At 51.2% G+C, this 16,925-nt stretch overlaps 1 protein-coding gene across 1 annotated transcript; it reads right to left on the bottom strand.

Moving 5' to 3' along the window:
• Positions 1-2,033: 2,033 nt before the first annotated feature.
• Positions 2,034-9,298, bottom strand: RPL3 (ribosomal protein L3). The gene is made up of 10 exons (XM_079937709.1): positions 9,177-9,298; positions 7,499-7,691; positions 6,523-6,691; positions 5,831-5,966; positions 4,596-4,782; positions 3,932-4,092; positions 3,325-3,426; positions 2,810-2,905; positions 2,353-2,472; positions 2,034-2,132 (listed from the first exon to the last, which is right to left on the bottom strand). Exons 1-10 carry the CDS (start codon positions 9,177-9,179, stop codon positions 2,088-2,090), a joined length of 1,212 nt encoding a protein of 403 aa, XP_079793835.1. The 5' UTR covers positions 9,180-9,298; the 3' UTR covers positions 2,034-2,087.
• Between the last annotated feature and the right edge of the window lie 7,627 nt (positions 9,299-16,925).

Raw genomic sequence — 16,925 nt, 5'->3', positions numbered from 1 at the left:
TCTTTGCGCACATGTCACATGTGTGGGGACGTGAGCGTGTGCTCTACCTGTGCTGTTGGAGGCACATGTGCACACCCTCAGCCTGTTCTCTGGACCCACGTCCCGAGTCATCCTGGCCGTACCTACAACTGGGCAGAGTCCTGAAAGGGAGTGAGGCCCAGCCACGACGGCTCAGACCTGCAAAGCCTTTCGTACCTGGGCTGGGTGGGCAGCTGGGCTCCAGGGCTGGCCTAAGGGTCTGGGGAGGCCCACAGGCTAAGAGGCCAAGAGCAACCGGGATGAGTGAGGGGACGCTGTGGGGCCACTGCCCAGCTCAGCACCCTCCCCAGGATATGACTGAAGTTCCCGTGAATAGAACCCAAAGACCAGGAGCCCAGCTCCCACGCCTGGCTCTGCCGCAGGTGCCTGGTGGCCTTGAGGCAGGTCCTGACCCCCTCCGGCTGTGGGCTTGACTCCCAGGATTATGGGGCATCTGAAGAGACAGCAGTTGGGGAAGGGATTCTGCGCCCCCCCCCCGCAAAGCCCGGAGGTCCTCCTGCAGGGCTGCCCCAACTGGGTGCTGCCCACTCTCGCCCCCTGGTGGCTCCAGCCTGAAATGCAGCTCTGGCCAGTCTAGGCCTGGATCCTGAGCCGACGGGTGCTGCATGGGGTGGCAAATTGGCCCAGAAGTTGGCTTTGAGGCCCACTGCCCCCCAGAGATCAGAAGGGACTCCAGAGAAGTGGGCAGACAGATGTTGGGGAGGGGTCCCATGCCAAGGGCTCTTGCTCAGCCCCTCCAGACCTCAGCCAGCCTCTGCCTCAGGGCCCACATGTAATTCCTGCAACCTCCTCTGTGCCTTGACTGGACATCTTCGGGCCTCAGGCGAGTCATGGGGATACCATGCTCATTGGGAACCAGAGGTTCAACTCGGCCACCTCCAGTCATCTTGAGACAGCACCGTAAGTATGGGACCTCCATCTATCCCCAGCTATCACTACCGCTTCTGAAGAGGAAACTAAGGCTCAGAAGACGCCAGAACCCAAGTGATTAACTGGTGGGCAACCAGCTGTCTGCCAGAAGACCGGGCAGGGCCGTCAGCGCTGCTGCAGCTGTGCTCTCTGCCCTCCACGTAGGTGGGGCTGAGGCACACACACCACACGGGCAGATGTGACGTGGGGAGCAGCTGCGGCCGGAAGGGGAAAAAGCGGGGGCATTTTGTACACCTGGAATGCCAGGGGCTGGACTGGGGTTCAGTCACCCCACCAAAGGGTGGGCCAGACATCACAGGACTGGGTGCTGGGCTCTAGCAGCCAAGCTCTTACCAGCCTACATGATGCAGGTGCACAACATGGTCGGCACGGGACCGGGGGCTGAGCCAAGTTACCAAAGCAGACCTAGACAGAACGGAAATTGGGGTTCAATGACCTCACCCAGCCAGGTGAGTCTGGTCAAGGCACTCAACCTCTGCCGGTCCACATTCTCACCTGTTTTAATAAAGTCCTGGTTAATCACCAGGGCTTTCCTCAAAGCAAACATTCCAGTGTTTTCCCAGGTGCCATTCAGGGCTTCTACACGACACCCTCTCCCATGGCCAGAACTCTGCCGCTGGCTACAGAACCTCCACAAGCCCTAACTGGAACCCCTCCTGCACGGATTAGTGACTAAATTAGGTACCTGTACACTCAGCAGAGAGCCAGGTCCTGCCCTGCCTGCCCTGCCCTGCCCGCCCTGCCCATGGGCAACAGCAACGCCAGATCCTCACTGCCCCCTTCCAAGCTGCACAGACACAACTTCTACAGCAGAGCCCCAGCTTCCTCGCCCTGAGACAAACATTTCACACAGAGCTCACTCCCCAGGCTGGCCGTACAGTGAGGGCAGACCAGGCTGGCTGGCTCTCGCCCCCCGCTTCACCTAGTCTGCTTCAAGCATGGGGCCCGGCAAGTGGCAGGGGAAAGAGGCAACCAAAGAGGTTGGGGGGACAGCACGCCCCTGGGAGCATGAGGGCCAAGGGAGGCAGCCAGGACCGGGAAGGTGAAGTACAGGCAGATGGATGTCACTGGAAAATAACTTTATTGAGATTCTACCAGCCGTATAATCTGTTCTGACGTTAGGCCCCTTCTTCCTTTGCAATTCGGTCCTTCTTAAGTGGTCCCTGTGGAGAGAAATGCAGCAGGCAAGGTTAGAGATAGAAGGCAGTTAAGAATAACCGCCAACCGCAGTGCCATCCGATTCCGGGCTGGTCTCCACAGCCCGGGGCACACGCAGGCACAAGGTGGCCCCCTCTGCATCAGCACCAGATGGGCAGGCTGACAGGAGACAGCAGCTGAAAGCCACCCCCACCCCAGCCCGAGGGCAGAGAGGTAGGTGCTCACCATGAATGCTTTCTTCTCCTCCACAGTCTGGAAGCGGCCATGGCCAAATTTGGAGGTGGTGTCAATAAACTTGAGGTCGATCTTCTCCAGGGCCCGCCGTTTGGTCTGCACCAGCAAGGACTGTGGACCAAGAGCGCAAGGGTACAGAGCCACGCCTTTCTCTGTACCATCTTTGTTCACAGGTCCCTCATCTTAAGAGGGCAGAGGTCAACTCCATCTAAATCAGTCCTGGAATCAGGACACCCACCCACTCCAAACACCACCATCCAGCCCCTACCAAGGGGCTTCCTCCTGCCACCAGGCGGATGAGAATACAATTAAGAACAGAAGCAAACAGCCGGGCCAGGCCAGACACGGAATTCCCTCCTCCTGGGCCTTCAAAGTCAGGAGTAGCATCCCTCCCCGCCTTCCCTCCCAACCCCCAAACAGAGCTCAACACCCCCTCCTCCAGCCTCACCTTGCGAAGGGTGAGCACTCGCTTCTTGGTTCCCACCACGCAGCCTTTGAGCATGACAAAGTCATTGGTCACTTCACCGTAGTGGACAAAGCCACCCTGGGACGGAGCAAGGCCATCAAAGGTCAGCACAGATCAAGTATGGGGCTGGAGACAGGTCTGACCGCGCACACGACACCCCCTGCCCCCGCAGGTCCTGGTGGTCCCACCACCTGACCAGAGCTGTTCTCAGAAGGAAGGCAGCGAGGAATATTTCCGCAGTCTGACTCGGGCGCCGCACCCAGCGCTCATTCCAGGGCATCATCACTGAACAGCTGGGCCTGCCACCCCACTCCTCACGAGCCAGTCTCCCCTCCACCCAACCGATGACAAAGGGTGCAGACAGCTGGATGCTGTACAGGGGTCCAGTTAACTGGCTGTAAAAATGGCCCCAGCCCCATAGGGGAGGCCTGGAACTGGAAATCCACCCCCCCAGACCAGATATCTGAGGCTTTGCATGGACAGCTCCCATTACTCACCAGAGGGTTGATGCTCTTGTCAGACAGATCGTAATCAGTAGAGGCATTGTTCTTGATCAGTTTGCCATCCTTGATGAGGTAGCCCTGGCCGATCTTGTAGATCTGAAGGAGGAAATGAGCATAAATACTTGAAACAAGAAAACTGGACGCAAGGACAGCCATTAGGGACAAATGATCCATCTTGGGGGTGGGTTAGCCTACAAAGGGCTCTGGGAAAGCAGCTATGACCTCGGCCCTAGTGAGGGGGCGTCCCAGGCTTTGAGCAAAGAAAAGGTGGCTGGGCCTGAACTGAAAACAATGCCATCCAGTGAGACAATGGATGAGGCTTCTCCGAACACTATGGAACACGAGAGGGGAGACAAAGCTCACGTCCTCAGCCCTGCCAAGGGTCAGCTGCACCAGAACCACATTCAAGGACGGCACTTTACTATCATGACACCCGAGAGTCAGAACTGTGCCCCCAGACACGAGCAACTAAGTCCACAGGGTGCTCCGCCACAAATGGACCGATGGTGACGGGGACTGGAAACCCCAATTCCCAACATTGGGACCACCCTGCCCCTCTCCTAGGGTTAAAGTCTCCACAGGACGCCCTTGGGCACCTCACCTTCTTGTTGATCTCGGTGCGGTGATGGTAGCCTTTCTGCCCGGCCCGAGCCACAGAGAAGGCCACCCGTGCAGGGTGCCACGCCCCAATACAGGCAACCTTTCGCAGCCCTCGGTGGGTCTTACGGGGCAGCTTCTTGGTGTGCCAACGGCTGGTGACCCCTGGAATAGACACATGCTATTACTGGGGTGCCTGGCACCCATGCCATTGGCCCTTTCTTGCTATGAATGCCCAACGTGAGTTTGTGGAACTCTGTCCACAGAACATGCAATGCAACATGACTGCCATGTCCTCTCCCTTCTTCTATCTCCACGCAAGCCTGAACACCAGCTGAGACACAACCCGTGAGTTATAATCAGCAAAGAACAGGCCTTGGAAAATCAGCCCTACTAGCACGTGATCATGCTCATTTGAGAGCATTCAGGACGCCTCCCAGCGCGTTTCGCAGTGCGCTCAAAGCGTATGTATGTCATGCCCGGTCCCACATGCTACCCCAGCCACCTGACCACAGCACTGTCCTCAGAAGGAAGGCAGCAAGGAATACTTCCGCAGTCTGACTCGGGCGCTGTGCCAGCGCTCATTCCAGGGCCTCATCACAGAACAGCTGGGCCTGACACCCCTCTCCCAGGTTAGCCACAGCAATGTGGGCCACTGCGAAGCTCACCTTTGTAGCCTTTGCCCTTGGTCACTCCAATGACATCAATCATCTCATCCTGCCCAAACACCTGGTTCACAGGGACCTGCTGCTCTAGCCTCTCTCGGGCCCAGTCCAGTTTTTCAGCCACAGTGCCTCCGTTCACCTGGATCTCCATGAGGTGGGCCTTCTTCTGGCGTAGAGGAAGCAGGCGCATCTAAAAGGAACAGATGCTTCAAGGTGAGAGGAACTCAGGCTGGGCACGACAGGCAACAGTTTTGCTTTCCAGTGTTACGACTCCCCACTGGGTACCATTCCCCTTTCAATTCTGGTGCCTGAATCAGGTCAGAATAAACTGATCCTTGACAGACACACCAGACCCACCTTAAGACAGGCTGATTTAACCAGATCCTGGGACCAACCAGCCCAATGTCCCTGCTCACTGTCCTTTTGGCCAGTTCCCTTGGGGTACCTGCCCTGGTTTACCCTGGCCATCTACCTTGCTCTGTCAACTGTCAGTAGCCACTTATTTTGGGAGCAGGAGAACACTGTGAGAGTACAAGCTGTGATTAGGGAATGAATCTAAACAGACTTTAGAGCTGTCCAGTGTTATCCTACTGACCCGTCTTCAGTAATGGACACACACCACAAATCTATGGTAATCTGGTCGCCACTAACCACACAGGACTACTGATCACTTAGAATCGTGGGTATACACCCAGGATAATCGCCCAGACTGACAACAAAGGCGGCACCCATTCCTACCTAGACAACCAAGAGCTAATTCAGCTCACATGTCAGGTCTGAAGTGCAAACAGCCAGCATCTCAACACTATTTTCAGTTAGGGGCTAGACAACGTTAGTTATGACTCACCGGTTCCTTCAACCAGTTCTTCTAAAATGGGATGTGGTTTTCCCTAATTAAGAACCATCAGGGACACAGTGCCCTCTGCTGGCAACAAATAAACCAACCCTATGTGAGGAGACCTGGATGCCTTCTCAAGCAGACAACTGTCCTTAACATGGCCCCAGGAACCCAGGCCTCAAGGCAGGGCACTGGCTGTACTGTGTTGCTTTTAACAACCCCTTCCTCCTCCAGGAAATAAGTATAAGAACCTCAAAGTCTTACCATCCCTAAAATCCCGAGGCTTGACACAAAACCCGTGTGAGCTGAGGATCAACTCAGAAGGTAACCGAGCCCCCCAAAGGCCACAGGTGGTCACGTAGGTCATCACCTCCATTGACAATAAGCAGTGGGCGCTCACCTGGGTGTGGGCAATGACACGGATGACCTGGCAGTACTTCTTCATGCTGCTGAAGTCCCTCTCCAGCTGCTTCTTGCCGTCTACATCCTGCCACTTCTTGCAGTATTTGGTGAAGGCCTTCTTCTTAGATTTATGCCTTCAGGAGCAGAGCAGAGTTGGGGAGGGGGCCAGGTGCCAGCCTTCATCACCCTCCAAGGGGTGAGCGGAAGACACGGGCACCGTGTGGGGACAGGGCTCATTGCCGGCTTCTAAGGAGCCTTTTCCACCGGCAAGCGGAGCCTGGATGGAGCTCATCGGGCAGAGCCGAGCGGAGCTGGGCAGAAGTCCACAAGATTAATGATGCAAGTCACATACATTCAGACACACAAGTTCCTGCTCCAGGTTATCCATTAACCAGACCACACACCAGGGGTGGTGGGGTCTGGGGGCATTACTGCTATCCCTCAGCTTCTAAGTAGACTCAACACTTGCCAGCAACTCAGGAAATACTGAACTGACTCCAGGTAGCACCCACTAAGGTGAGCACTGAAGGAAATGTCTCAAGATGCTGCTCCCAGCGCAGCAAAGAATTGCTCTGCTCTGTCCTGCAAAACCTGACACCAGAGCAGCTCCCCCCGCCCCGGCTACGGAGCTGAGGCCCTGGCCCTCCTGGCCAGCCTAACCCAGGGCGAGGGCGGCATCGGCTCCCTTACCAGTTCTTATAGAAGCGCCTTTTGCATTCATCACTGATATGCTCAGCAAAGACGGTCTTAAAGGTCCGGAGGCCTCGAGGTGTTTCCACGTAGCCCACAATGCCCACAATGACCATGGGCGGCGTCTCCACGATGGTCACAGCCTCCACAACTTCCTTCTTGTTCACCTCTGCAGACGAAGCAGGCAGTTAGACCTGAGCGGGCCGCCTCAAGTACCCGGCAGGAGGGCCGTCTTTTGGGAAAATGCCGCGTACCCTTCCAGGCCAGCGAAGCAAGTTGCTTCAGAGGACAGGAAGGCTTGTGGGCAACTCTGCACCGCAGCCCAAACTCCCTCACTGCTGAATGCTCAGTGTGTGTGTATTGACCTTTTCAGCACAAAACTATCTGGACCCTATGCAGCCAAGTAACAGCCTGGTTTCGGTGCTGGTTTATCATAACCATCTCCAGAGACAAACTCCTTATTACCTAGAAGATACAAGAGTACTAAGTATAGTGAGGTAGTAATTCCTCAGCATAGACCATTTTAACTGTCTATTTACTGTGTTTCAATCACCAGCACCGTGTTCTACTTAGCGCCTTTTCTACTTCGAACTTCACAACCCAGGAACATGGGTAGCATTCAGGCGTTCAGGTGAGGCTCACAGTTCAGGGCTGCCACTAAAATGTGAGTGGAGTCTCTATTTAACCCTCAATGGTTGCCACCTCCCATGTTAGCATACTTCTCTGTGCTGCAGCTCTTGACAAATTTCCTCATCACGCTCCCCTACACCATTACATCCCTCTGCCTAAAAATCAAGCACTGCCAGCCACCTGAACCCGGGAAGCATTAATCGATCCTAAAATATATTTCCATTGTGATATCTAGAGGTTCTGTTGATCTCTCCAAAGCCTGCTCTCCTGAGAGCTTGGCCCCATCTAGTCAGTTCCCACCAACTCCTACCCTCCCATCAGCTAGGAAGGTGCAGCATGTACTTACTGGACCCTGGCCTATCGACCTCCCTCACAATGTGGGTCATGCCAGCCTTGTAGCCGAGGAAGGCTGTGAGGTGCACGGGCTTGCAAGAGTCATCCTTGGGGAAGCTCTTCACCTTCCCGCGGTGCCGGCTGCTGCGCTTCCGAGGCAGAAAGCCCAGGGACCCATGCCTGGGAGCGGAGAACTTCCTGTGAGACTAGGAGAAAATGATCGATCAACGTTAGCACCTTCTAAGTAGCTCACGCCTCTGCATCCCCAGAGGCCTAGGTTCTAAGATCCCCAGCAACGCTGGATCCACACCAGGAACCCAGGTAACAGGCTTCTGCCCTGGATTTACTTTTTTCGGGATCACACATCTAAAGGGCATTATTCAGCCAAATGAGTTAAACATGTATCTCAAACCCTCACCCTATAAGTTAAAGAACATGAACCACCCACCTTTTCCTCTAAAGAGGACAAAGGCACACCAGGTAATGGCATTAAAAATCGCTTAACAAGCAGCCTTATGTGCGAGTCAGTTAAGATTCTGACCACGCATGTATATACAATGGAATGTTACTCAGCCATAAAGAACGAAACTGAGTTATTTGTAATGAGGTGAATGGACCTAGAGTCTGTCATACAGAATGAAGTCAGAAAAAGAAAAATACCGTATGCCAACGCACGTATATGGAATCTTAAAAGACAGTACTGATGAATCTAGTGGCAGGGCAGGAATAAAGACGCAGACGTAGAGAACGGACTTGACGACACGGGGGTGGGGAGAAGCTGGGACGAAGTGAGAGTAGCATGGACATACACACACTACCAAATGTAAAATGGACGGCTGGTGGGAAGCTGCTGCAGCACAGGGAGATCAGCTCGGTGCTGTGTGACCACCTAGGATGGGATAGGGAGGGCGGGAGGGAGACGCAAGAGGGAGGGAATATGGGGATATATGTATACATATAGCTGATTCACGTTGTCGTGCAGCATAAACACAACACTGTAAAGCAACTGTACTCCAATAAACATTCTGTCCACAATAGGGACTCCTGGTCAAACGGCTGGGTGGCAGGTAATGGTAGTAAAGGTTCCTCATGCTCCCAACGGGAGCTAACTGGCAAGTGGAGGCCACTAGAACTCGACAGAACCAAATCAGAACATGACAATCAGCACACAAGTCTCTGTCCGCCCGTCAATAAGTTCATCATCTCTGGTTTCTGATAACTCTAGAGGCCCAAGGAGTTGTACCAACCGTCCCAGACGTTTCAGAATGAGGATTCAACAACCCATACACAAAGCCTCCCCTGCCGCCTGCGGCCTGGATTTCTGCACCTCCCACTTTCACAACAGTGCCAAACGCTCCCACCCAAGGTCCTCCTGGCGAAAGTGCTCATGACTCGGATCTCGAATGCTAAGGCCGAGATCTAGGAATAATCCATGGCTTGGAGATTGTCGGGCCTGGGCCCCCCAACCCAGCTCCCGTGGCAAGGCCTCTCGCCAGCCGACCGGCAGGCCCAAAGCCAACCTCAGGCCGCGGACATTTTCAGAAAATACACCTGACTGCTGATTCTGCTGAGTGCCCCATGCTCCCAGAGCAGAACCCCGGCACCGGGTGAGGCGAGATGGCGGGGATGTGCCGCGGATTCACTCATGCCGCCGCAACAGACAAATAGAAATCCGCCATAATGTCCCTTACCATCCTGCCGTCGGATGCTGCCGGTAGAGATCGTTCGACTCTCGGCGCGCGATATATAAATTCCAGTCTGGCTCCGCCCCTTCCGGCGTGCGAGCGCGCGCCCGCGGCAGACGTCGGGTCGGGGGGCGGGTACTGGGTGCCGTTTCCACGCACGTTCGTCCTCTCCTTGCTTACGTTCCGACCGGGACGTCAATTTCGTAGGCGGGACTTAGGGGCTCTACGGCGCGCGGCTGAGTTCAAACTTAGTGAAAAGTCTCGGACTCGCCGGCAGAGAATTGTCCTGAGGCGTTGGGCAGTAGCCAAATTTGATGAAACGGCTGTTACGGTGAAGGAAAATGGCTACGTCGGTTCTTTTCATATGAAATGCAGGTTTCATATAAAACCTCTGGAATTGAGTAACCCTGTTGGGGCTTCAGTTCCAAGGCGCTTTCCCACGTGGTATGCCGCTTCCGTCCCACACAGCGTTGTTGCCATTTTGCAGGCACATAGAAGTGGGACGAGTCGCACCGCTTCCACCAGCTCGAAGTTGGAGAGGAAAGACAGGAACCCTGGTTTCCTGGCTCCCAACCCAGAGCCGCTTCCCGGTACCAGCTTGTCTTTAATGCTTCCTGATTTCGGGCCCCCCTCCCTCAAGCCCCATCTCGGCTATTCCTCCGAGAATCTGGCTGTGGGGGCCTGTGCTTGGTTCTGAAGGTCTTAGGCGACGGAACCACCTCACGTCTAGGGTCATGGGTCCAGCTGCCGGGCCTCACGGACCCTGGCCCTCTCTGCTTCCCAGACTCTGCATGAATCGCCCTTGCTGATGTCTGCTTGGGCTCGGGGTCACCTAGGTCCTAGGCGGCTCCTAGCGGCTCTCCCTGCCTCCAGGCTTGCCCCTCCAAATCTTTCTAAGAATCAAATCCCTTTTTGTTACTTCCCATGACCCTGCCCACGCCCACCCCCAACCCTTGTTGTTTCCCGTGGATTAAGCCTTAACTTCTGAGCCTGCCAGCCAAGAAGCTGCCCTAACTAGCTACTCCAGCTTCTTCACTGCAGGCGAATACACACACTTTTTCATAGATACCACCTTCCACATCCATCCTACCCCGTCCTGTTCTTGGATTCTGGGACTGACCATTGCTCACACCATTGTTAAAAAACATTCTCTCGGGCTTCCCTGGTGGCGCAGTGGTTGAGAGTCCGCCTGCCGATGCAGGGGACGTAGGTTCGTGCCCCGGTCCGGGAAGATCCCACATGCCGTGGATCGGCTGGGCCCGTGAGCCATGGCCGCTGAGCCTGCCCATCTGGAGCCTGTGCTCCGCAACGGGAGAGGCCACAACAGTGAGAGGCCCGCGTACCGCAAAAAAACAGAATAAACAAACAAACAAAAAAACATTCTCTCATGTAACCCTCGCGCCATCCCCCAGTGGCAGTTCTGACAGTCCTCAGCCCCTTACTGGAAATCTTTGGGGCCAGATATGTATCCAAATTCAGCATTCTTCATGTTTTAGATAATACCGTGCAATATGGTGCACATACTATATATTATGTAATCATCCCTAAGCTGTTGAATGAAACACGTTAATTCTGCTAAGAAACGTGAATATTCACACGGAGTGGGATAAGTATAAATAGCCTCACAGTTAAAGGCTAACTTAGCTACCTAAAAAATTCAGGTTAGGGCTTCCCTGGTGGTGCAGTGGTTGAGAGTCTGCCTCCCGTTGCAGGGAACACAGGTTCATGCCCCGGTCCGGGAAGATGCCACATGCCGCGGAGCGGCTGGGGCCGTGAGCCATGGCCGCTGAGCCTGCGCGTCCGGAGCGTGTGCTCCGCAACGGGAGAGGCCACAACAGTGAGAGGCCCGAGTACCGCAAAAAAAAAAAAAAAAAAAAAAAATTCAGGTTAGTTTGGTTTTTGCCACCAAATGACTTAAGAAGATTTTTCTTAATGCCGTTTACAGCAACATGGATTGACCTAGAGATTATCATACTGAGTGAAGTAAGTCAGAAAGAGAAAGACCAATACCGTGTGATATCACTTATATGTGGAATCTAAAATATGATACAATTGAACTTATTTACAAAACAGAAACGGATTCACAGACATAGAAAACAAACTTACAGTTACCAAAGAGGAAAGGGGGAGGGATGGATTTGGCGTTTGGGACGAGCAGATACAAACTACTATACATAAAATAGATAAACAAGGTGCTACTGTATAGCACAGGGAACTATATTCAATATCCTGTAATAAACCGTAATGAAAACGAATATGAAAAAGATATAACTGAGTCATTTTGCTATACACCAGAAGCTGACACAACATTGTAAATCAACTATACTTCAATTAAAAAAAAGTTTTTTCATTTCAGAATTGCAGACAAGGAATTATGGCCCACATGACACAGAAAACTAAGTTCAGGCCAAGAGGAAATAATTTGGCAAAAGTCATGCAATTAATAAAGGACAGAGCTCAAGTCTGACTTGAGTCTAGGTTGGGTTTTCATGACATCAGACTCAGGGTTCAGTAGCCCTTTCACTGGAAAAGGAGCTCTGGGGTCCTGAGTCACTCATTCACTCAATAAGAAATTCTTCCTAAAGGCCTGCTCTGTGCCAGGCACTGCACCAATCTGTGGGAGTTTGTAAGAGAACAAGACAGCTACCATTGCAGACCAAATAAGACTGTTTAAAATTGTGATGAGGGTTGAAAAAGATTTAACAAACAATGTTACCAAAGGTCCTGGACAAACCATTCCCCCTAAAAGGAATTCCCTCTTTCCAGTCAGAGAAAAGAGAGTATCAACAGACCTGCGCAGTCCTGCCAGTAGTGCACATAGCTCACTGGGTTATTGCCTTGGGCCTTCTTTCCCCATCTGTCAAATGAGGGATTCATTCATTCACTCAGCAAATGTGTATTGAGCCTACTCTGCCTAAGAATGACATTAAAGGACCAACTAAAGGTGAGAATAAGGTAGAAGAGCTTTCACTACTCTATGGAAGCTGTCAGGTGGGTGACCTGGAAAAGGACACTGAGGGTAGACATGAAGGAGCAGAATCAGGAGATATTTAGGATAGCAGGATCTGGAGACTATTTGTATGAGTCATTGTGGGTTGGGGCAGGGAGAGGAAGCAGAGATGGCAGGAGTCAGGATATCCGTTTTGGAATATTGGATAGATAACGTTACTTTTAGAAAGGATAGATTAATTTATATATGTAGGTTTGGATTCAGTTATGGGGTTAACTGTATCTTTCCTTCTTCCAAGAACATGTCTAAGACTACAGAGCGAGGTGTATGCAAATCAACAAGAAAAAAATAAAGGGCTTCCCTGGTGGTACAGTGGTTAGGAATCCGCCTGTCAATGCAGAGGACACTGGTTAGATCCCTGGTCTGGGAAGATCCCACATACCTAGGAGCAACGAAGCCGTGCACCACAACTTCTGAGCCTGTGCTCTAAAGCCCGCGAGCCACAACTACTGAAGCCGGCGCGCCTAGAGCCCATGCTCCGCAACAAGAGAATCTACCACAATGAGAATCCCGCGCACCGCAACGAAGAGTAGCCCCCGCTCGCCGCAACTAGAGAAAGTCCACGCGCAGCAACGAAGACCCAACGCAGCCAGAAATTTTTTAAATATATTAAAAAGTTATTTAAAAAGGAAAAGTCTAGGGCTTCCCTGGTGGCGCAGTGGTTGAGAGTCCGCCTCCTGATGCAGGGGACGCGGGTTCGTGCCCCGGTCCGGGAGGATCCCACATGCCGCGGAGCGGCTGGGCCCGTGAGCCATGGCCGCTGAGCCTGCGCATCCGGAACCTGTGCTCTGCAACGGGAGAGGCCACAACAGTGAGAGGCCCGCGTACCACAAAAAAAAAAAAAAAAAAAAAACAAAAAAAAAAAACTCAAGGTATTTGAGGGCAAGGGAGAGGACTCATAAAGTGATTCTAAGATGTATATGGAAAGTCAAGATCCTTAAAATTTTAAAGCATTTAAAAAAAAATGGAGCCAAGGTAGGAGACGTGCTCTACCAAATATTAAGACATAGTATGAAATCACAGTAGTAAAAACAATGTGGCAGAAAAAACAGGCAGATGAGTGCAGCAGAATGCAGAGCCCAGACGTAAGCTGTGGCGACACATAGGAACTCGGTACATGGAAAAGGTGACATCGCAAACCAGTGGGGAGAGCAGGAGCTATTTAGCAGATAGAGTTGGAGAAATTGGTTCACTCTATGAAAAAATAAATAAATATGCGTCTTCTAGTTGGTTGAATGGTGATCCCCCAAAGATATGTCTATCTAGAACCTGTGAATGTGGCCTTATTTGGGAAAAGGATCTTTGCAAAGGACACTTTGAACTAAGGATCTTGAGATTAGATCATCCTGGATTAGGATGGGGGACCCAATGACACGTGTGTTTATAAGAGAAGCTAAAGGGAGGAGAAACACAGAAGAGAAGGCCATGTGAAGCGGGAAGCAGATTAGCCAAGGAATGCCAAGGGTTGCCAATAGCCACCGGAAGCTAGGAGAGAGGCATGAAACAGTTTTACCCTCAGCCCCTCCAGGAGGAACGAACCCTGCCGACACCTGATTTCAGACTTCCTGTTTCCAGAACTGTGGCAGAGTGAGTTTCTGTTGTTTTAAGCCACCGAGTTTTTGGTGATTTCTTACCGCAGCCATAGGAGACTAATACAGGTCCTTACCTTGTATCTCAACTCTATACCTAAGGTCCAAAAATATTTGTGGCAGTATACCAATGCAGAGGTTATTTTAATGTTCTTGAGGCATTTATTATTCTTGGGGAAATGATATTAGCTGCCATTTACTGAGGGCAGAACAGTCTTTTATTTCATCGGATCATCCAATCCACCCTTTGAGGAAAGCACTCTTTTATGTCTCCATTTTATAGTTAAGGAAATTGTCTCAAAAGAATTAAGTAACTTCCTGAGATTATACAGCAGAGCTCACACCTTCAACCACAAGCCTTCACCTCCTGCTCAGGTGTCATGTAGATGGGCTCTGCTGAGTTCCCTGCTAAAGGCCTAGAGCATTTATCCTATGAATGAAATCAGATGCAGGACTTCCCTGGTGGTCCAGTGGTTAAGAATCCACCTCCCAACACAGAGGACACGGGTTCAATCCCTGGTTGGGGAACTAAGATTCCACATCCCTCAGGGCAGCTAAGCCATGTGCCACAACTAGAGAGTCCACACAGCCAAAAATAAAAATAAATAAATATTAAAAAAAGAAAGAAAAGAAATCAGGTGCAGTGTCCCCTTGTAGACTTTCGCCTGTGCCATCCCCATTTGTTTGTGGTTCAGCAGATACTCAACCCTCAACTCACCAAGTCCAGGTCACGGTCACCTCCCACCTGGATTGCTGAACCAATCTACAGGTGCATCCTCTTGGTCTCCCTCCTGCCCCTTCAAGCCGTTCTCCACTCAGTAGCTAGGTAGGTATTATACTGAGAATCAGACCATTATCCCACTGATTAAGACCTCCAGTGGCTTTCCATATGAGGCCTCTGGGGACTGCCAGCTGGGTCCCAGCACATCCCTTGGTCCCAGGGTTTCCCCTCACGCTGACCTCCCCCCTTCCACATGCAGCCCTCCCCGCAGCAGAATCTTTGGACCTGCTTCTCTTCCTGCCCGGAACATGGGCTGACTTCTATTCTTGTTAAAGCATAAATTGTAAAAGATGATAAAATCACGACACTTGTACAGATATAAAAGGAACATATGTGAAAGATTTTTATTTAGCTCATTAATTAACAAGGAAACCAGGCAGATGCTGCAAATGGTTCAAAGGAGAACACAGAACCACGTAGTTATATGGAGCAAAGAAATGTTGAAATGAATTTACAAATAGACATAAAACTGGCTTTTTCCACTGGTGGGGGTGGGCGTGTCCTTCCACTGGACAGGATTTATTTGCATGTGTACAGATAAAGATTATGTGCATTGCTATCCTTTGTCTACAGTGTACAGAGATGCAAAATAGTTTAAGGGCAAAGAAGAACCTTTAAACTACAAAGAACTAGATGATCTCTGAGGCTCCAGCTTGTCATTAAAAGGATAGCCAGTGATCTCTTTTGTTTATTCCAAAAATCTTTAAATATTCCTATACTCTTCACATCTTATCTTGTATGTTATCTCTTCGGGAGCCTTCCTCAGTCACCTGATCTTATAAACTGGCCTCTCTCCCTTCCTCAGATCTTTTTTTTAAATTTTATTTTTATTTTTGGCTGCGTTAGGTCTTCGTCTCTGCACGCGGCGGGGGGGCTTTCTCTAGTTGCGGCGAGCGGGGGCTACTCTTCTTTGCGGTGCGCAGGCTTCTCATTGCGGTGTCTTCTCTTGTTTCGGAGCGCAGGTTCTAGACACGCAGGTTCAGTAGTTGTGGCTCACGGGCTCTAGAGTGCAGGCTCAGTAGTTGCGGCGCACGGGCTTAGTTGCTCCGGGCATGTGGGTCTTCCTGGACCAGGGCTCGAGCCCGTGTCCCCTGCATTGGCAGGCGGATTCTTAACCAGTGCGCCACCAGGGAAGTTCCCGCTTCTCAGATCTTATCCTGCATTGTGGATTCTAACTTATCAGCTTCTTCAGAGATGGGGCTATTTTCTGTTTTGTCCAGCAGCAATCACAGAGCAGGGCTGCATAAATATTTGTGGGTAAATGCAATGGTGAGCCTGTTTGTTTTGGGGATATGTAAGTATTGTCAGTGGAGCCTCAAGCTTGGACATCCTGGGTCTCTCTAACAAAAAGTGTAGTGGTGTGTCCTGGCCTTCAAGTCTCTGGAAACTTCCCTTTTTGCCATCCCCCAAACACCATGCCCATCGCCCCCAGCATTTTACTAATTCGACCAGCTAACCTAATGGCCAACTAAACCATTGTTTCCTCAGCTGTAAAATGAGAACAATCACATCTAAATCAAGGGGTCATTTATTCATTCAGCGAACACATAATGCCTGTTACCAGATTCTGTTATACTCGTTACATATAATTCATTATATAATTATAATATTCACTATCTCAGTGATTCTTCAAAATCTCCTGAAACAGTGTTTTTCAAACTTTAATATGCAAACAAATCAGGCAGCTTGTTAGAATGTGGGTTCCGATTCAGGAGGATTGGGGTTCCGAGGCTGCTGGTCCATGGTACACACTTTAAATAGCAAGGCCCTAAGTACATCTTATTAATTATACCCATTTTACAGCCCATTCCTGAGGCTCAGAGTGGTTGAGGGTCCCACAGCTGGCAAAGGTGGAGAGTGGTTTCAGGGACAGAGTAAAGCAGAGATTCTTCAGCATTGACTGAACATTAGAATCACCCAGGGAGGTTTTAGACATTCTGAGTCCCAGGCTGAATCTCAGCACAACAAATTGTAGTTTCTGAGGGTGAGACTCAGGCATTAGACATTTTGAAAAGCTCTCCAGGTGATTCCAAGTATAGCCCAAACTGAGAACTACTGGGCTAGAGAATTCAGGAGGAGGATGAAGTTGTAGGTTTCAATGTTATCCATTCAACCAATCTTTTCTATTTTCTGAATGTGTGCTATGTTCTGCCCTGGGGGGTTGGGGATTTGGAGATGAATCCCTTTGGTGTTCATTCAATTTACCTGGAGAGAGGTGGGGAAGGGCTGTAGGAGGGGAAGGATAGAGGGGGAGGAGTGGGGAAGGGGAGGGGGAGAGGGGGCCGCCTTTCAGAAGGAGGCAGATCTCCCCTGAGGCGAGAGCGTTTCTGTGTCCTGCCCTACAGGCTCCTGGGCTGAGGTAAGTCTCTCCAAGT

This window comes from Stenella coeruleoalba (assembly GCF_951394435.1).
Source record: "Stenella coeruleoalba genome assembly, chromosome: 11".
In the NCBI taxonomy this organism is placed as follows: domain Eukaryota; kingdom Metazoa; phylum Chordata; class Mammalia; order Artiodactyla; family Delphinidae; genus Stenella; species Stenella coeruleoalba.
The sequence above is the reverse complement of the archived record's forward strand: the minus strand, read 5'-3'. Positions and strand labels throughout refer to the sequence as shown.

What these genes read in the sequence shown, in the direction of transcription:
- RPL3 (XM_079937709.1), bottom strand. An exon ending in GGTCGATAGGCCAGGGTCCA is followed by an intron (nt 6,692 to 7,498) that starts GTAAGTACATGC and finishes CTTCGTCTGCAG; the next exon opens with AGGTGAACAAGAAGGAAGTT. An exon ending in GTGTCATTGCCCACACCCAG is followed by an intron (nt 4,783 to 5,830) that starts GTGAGCGCCCAC and finishes TGTTCCTTTTAG; the next exon opens with ATGCGCCTGCTTCCTCTACG.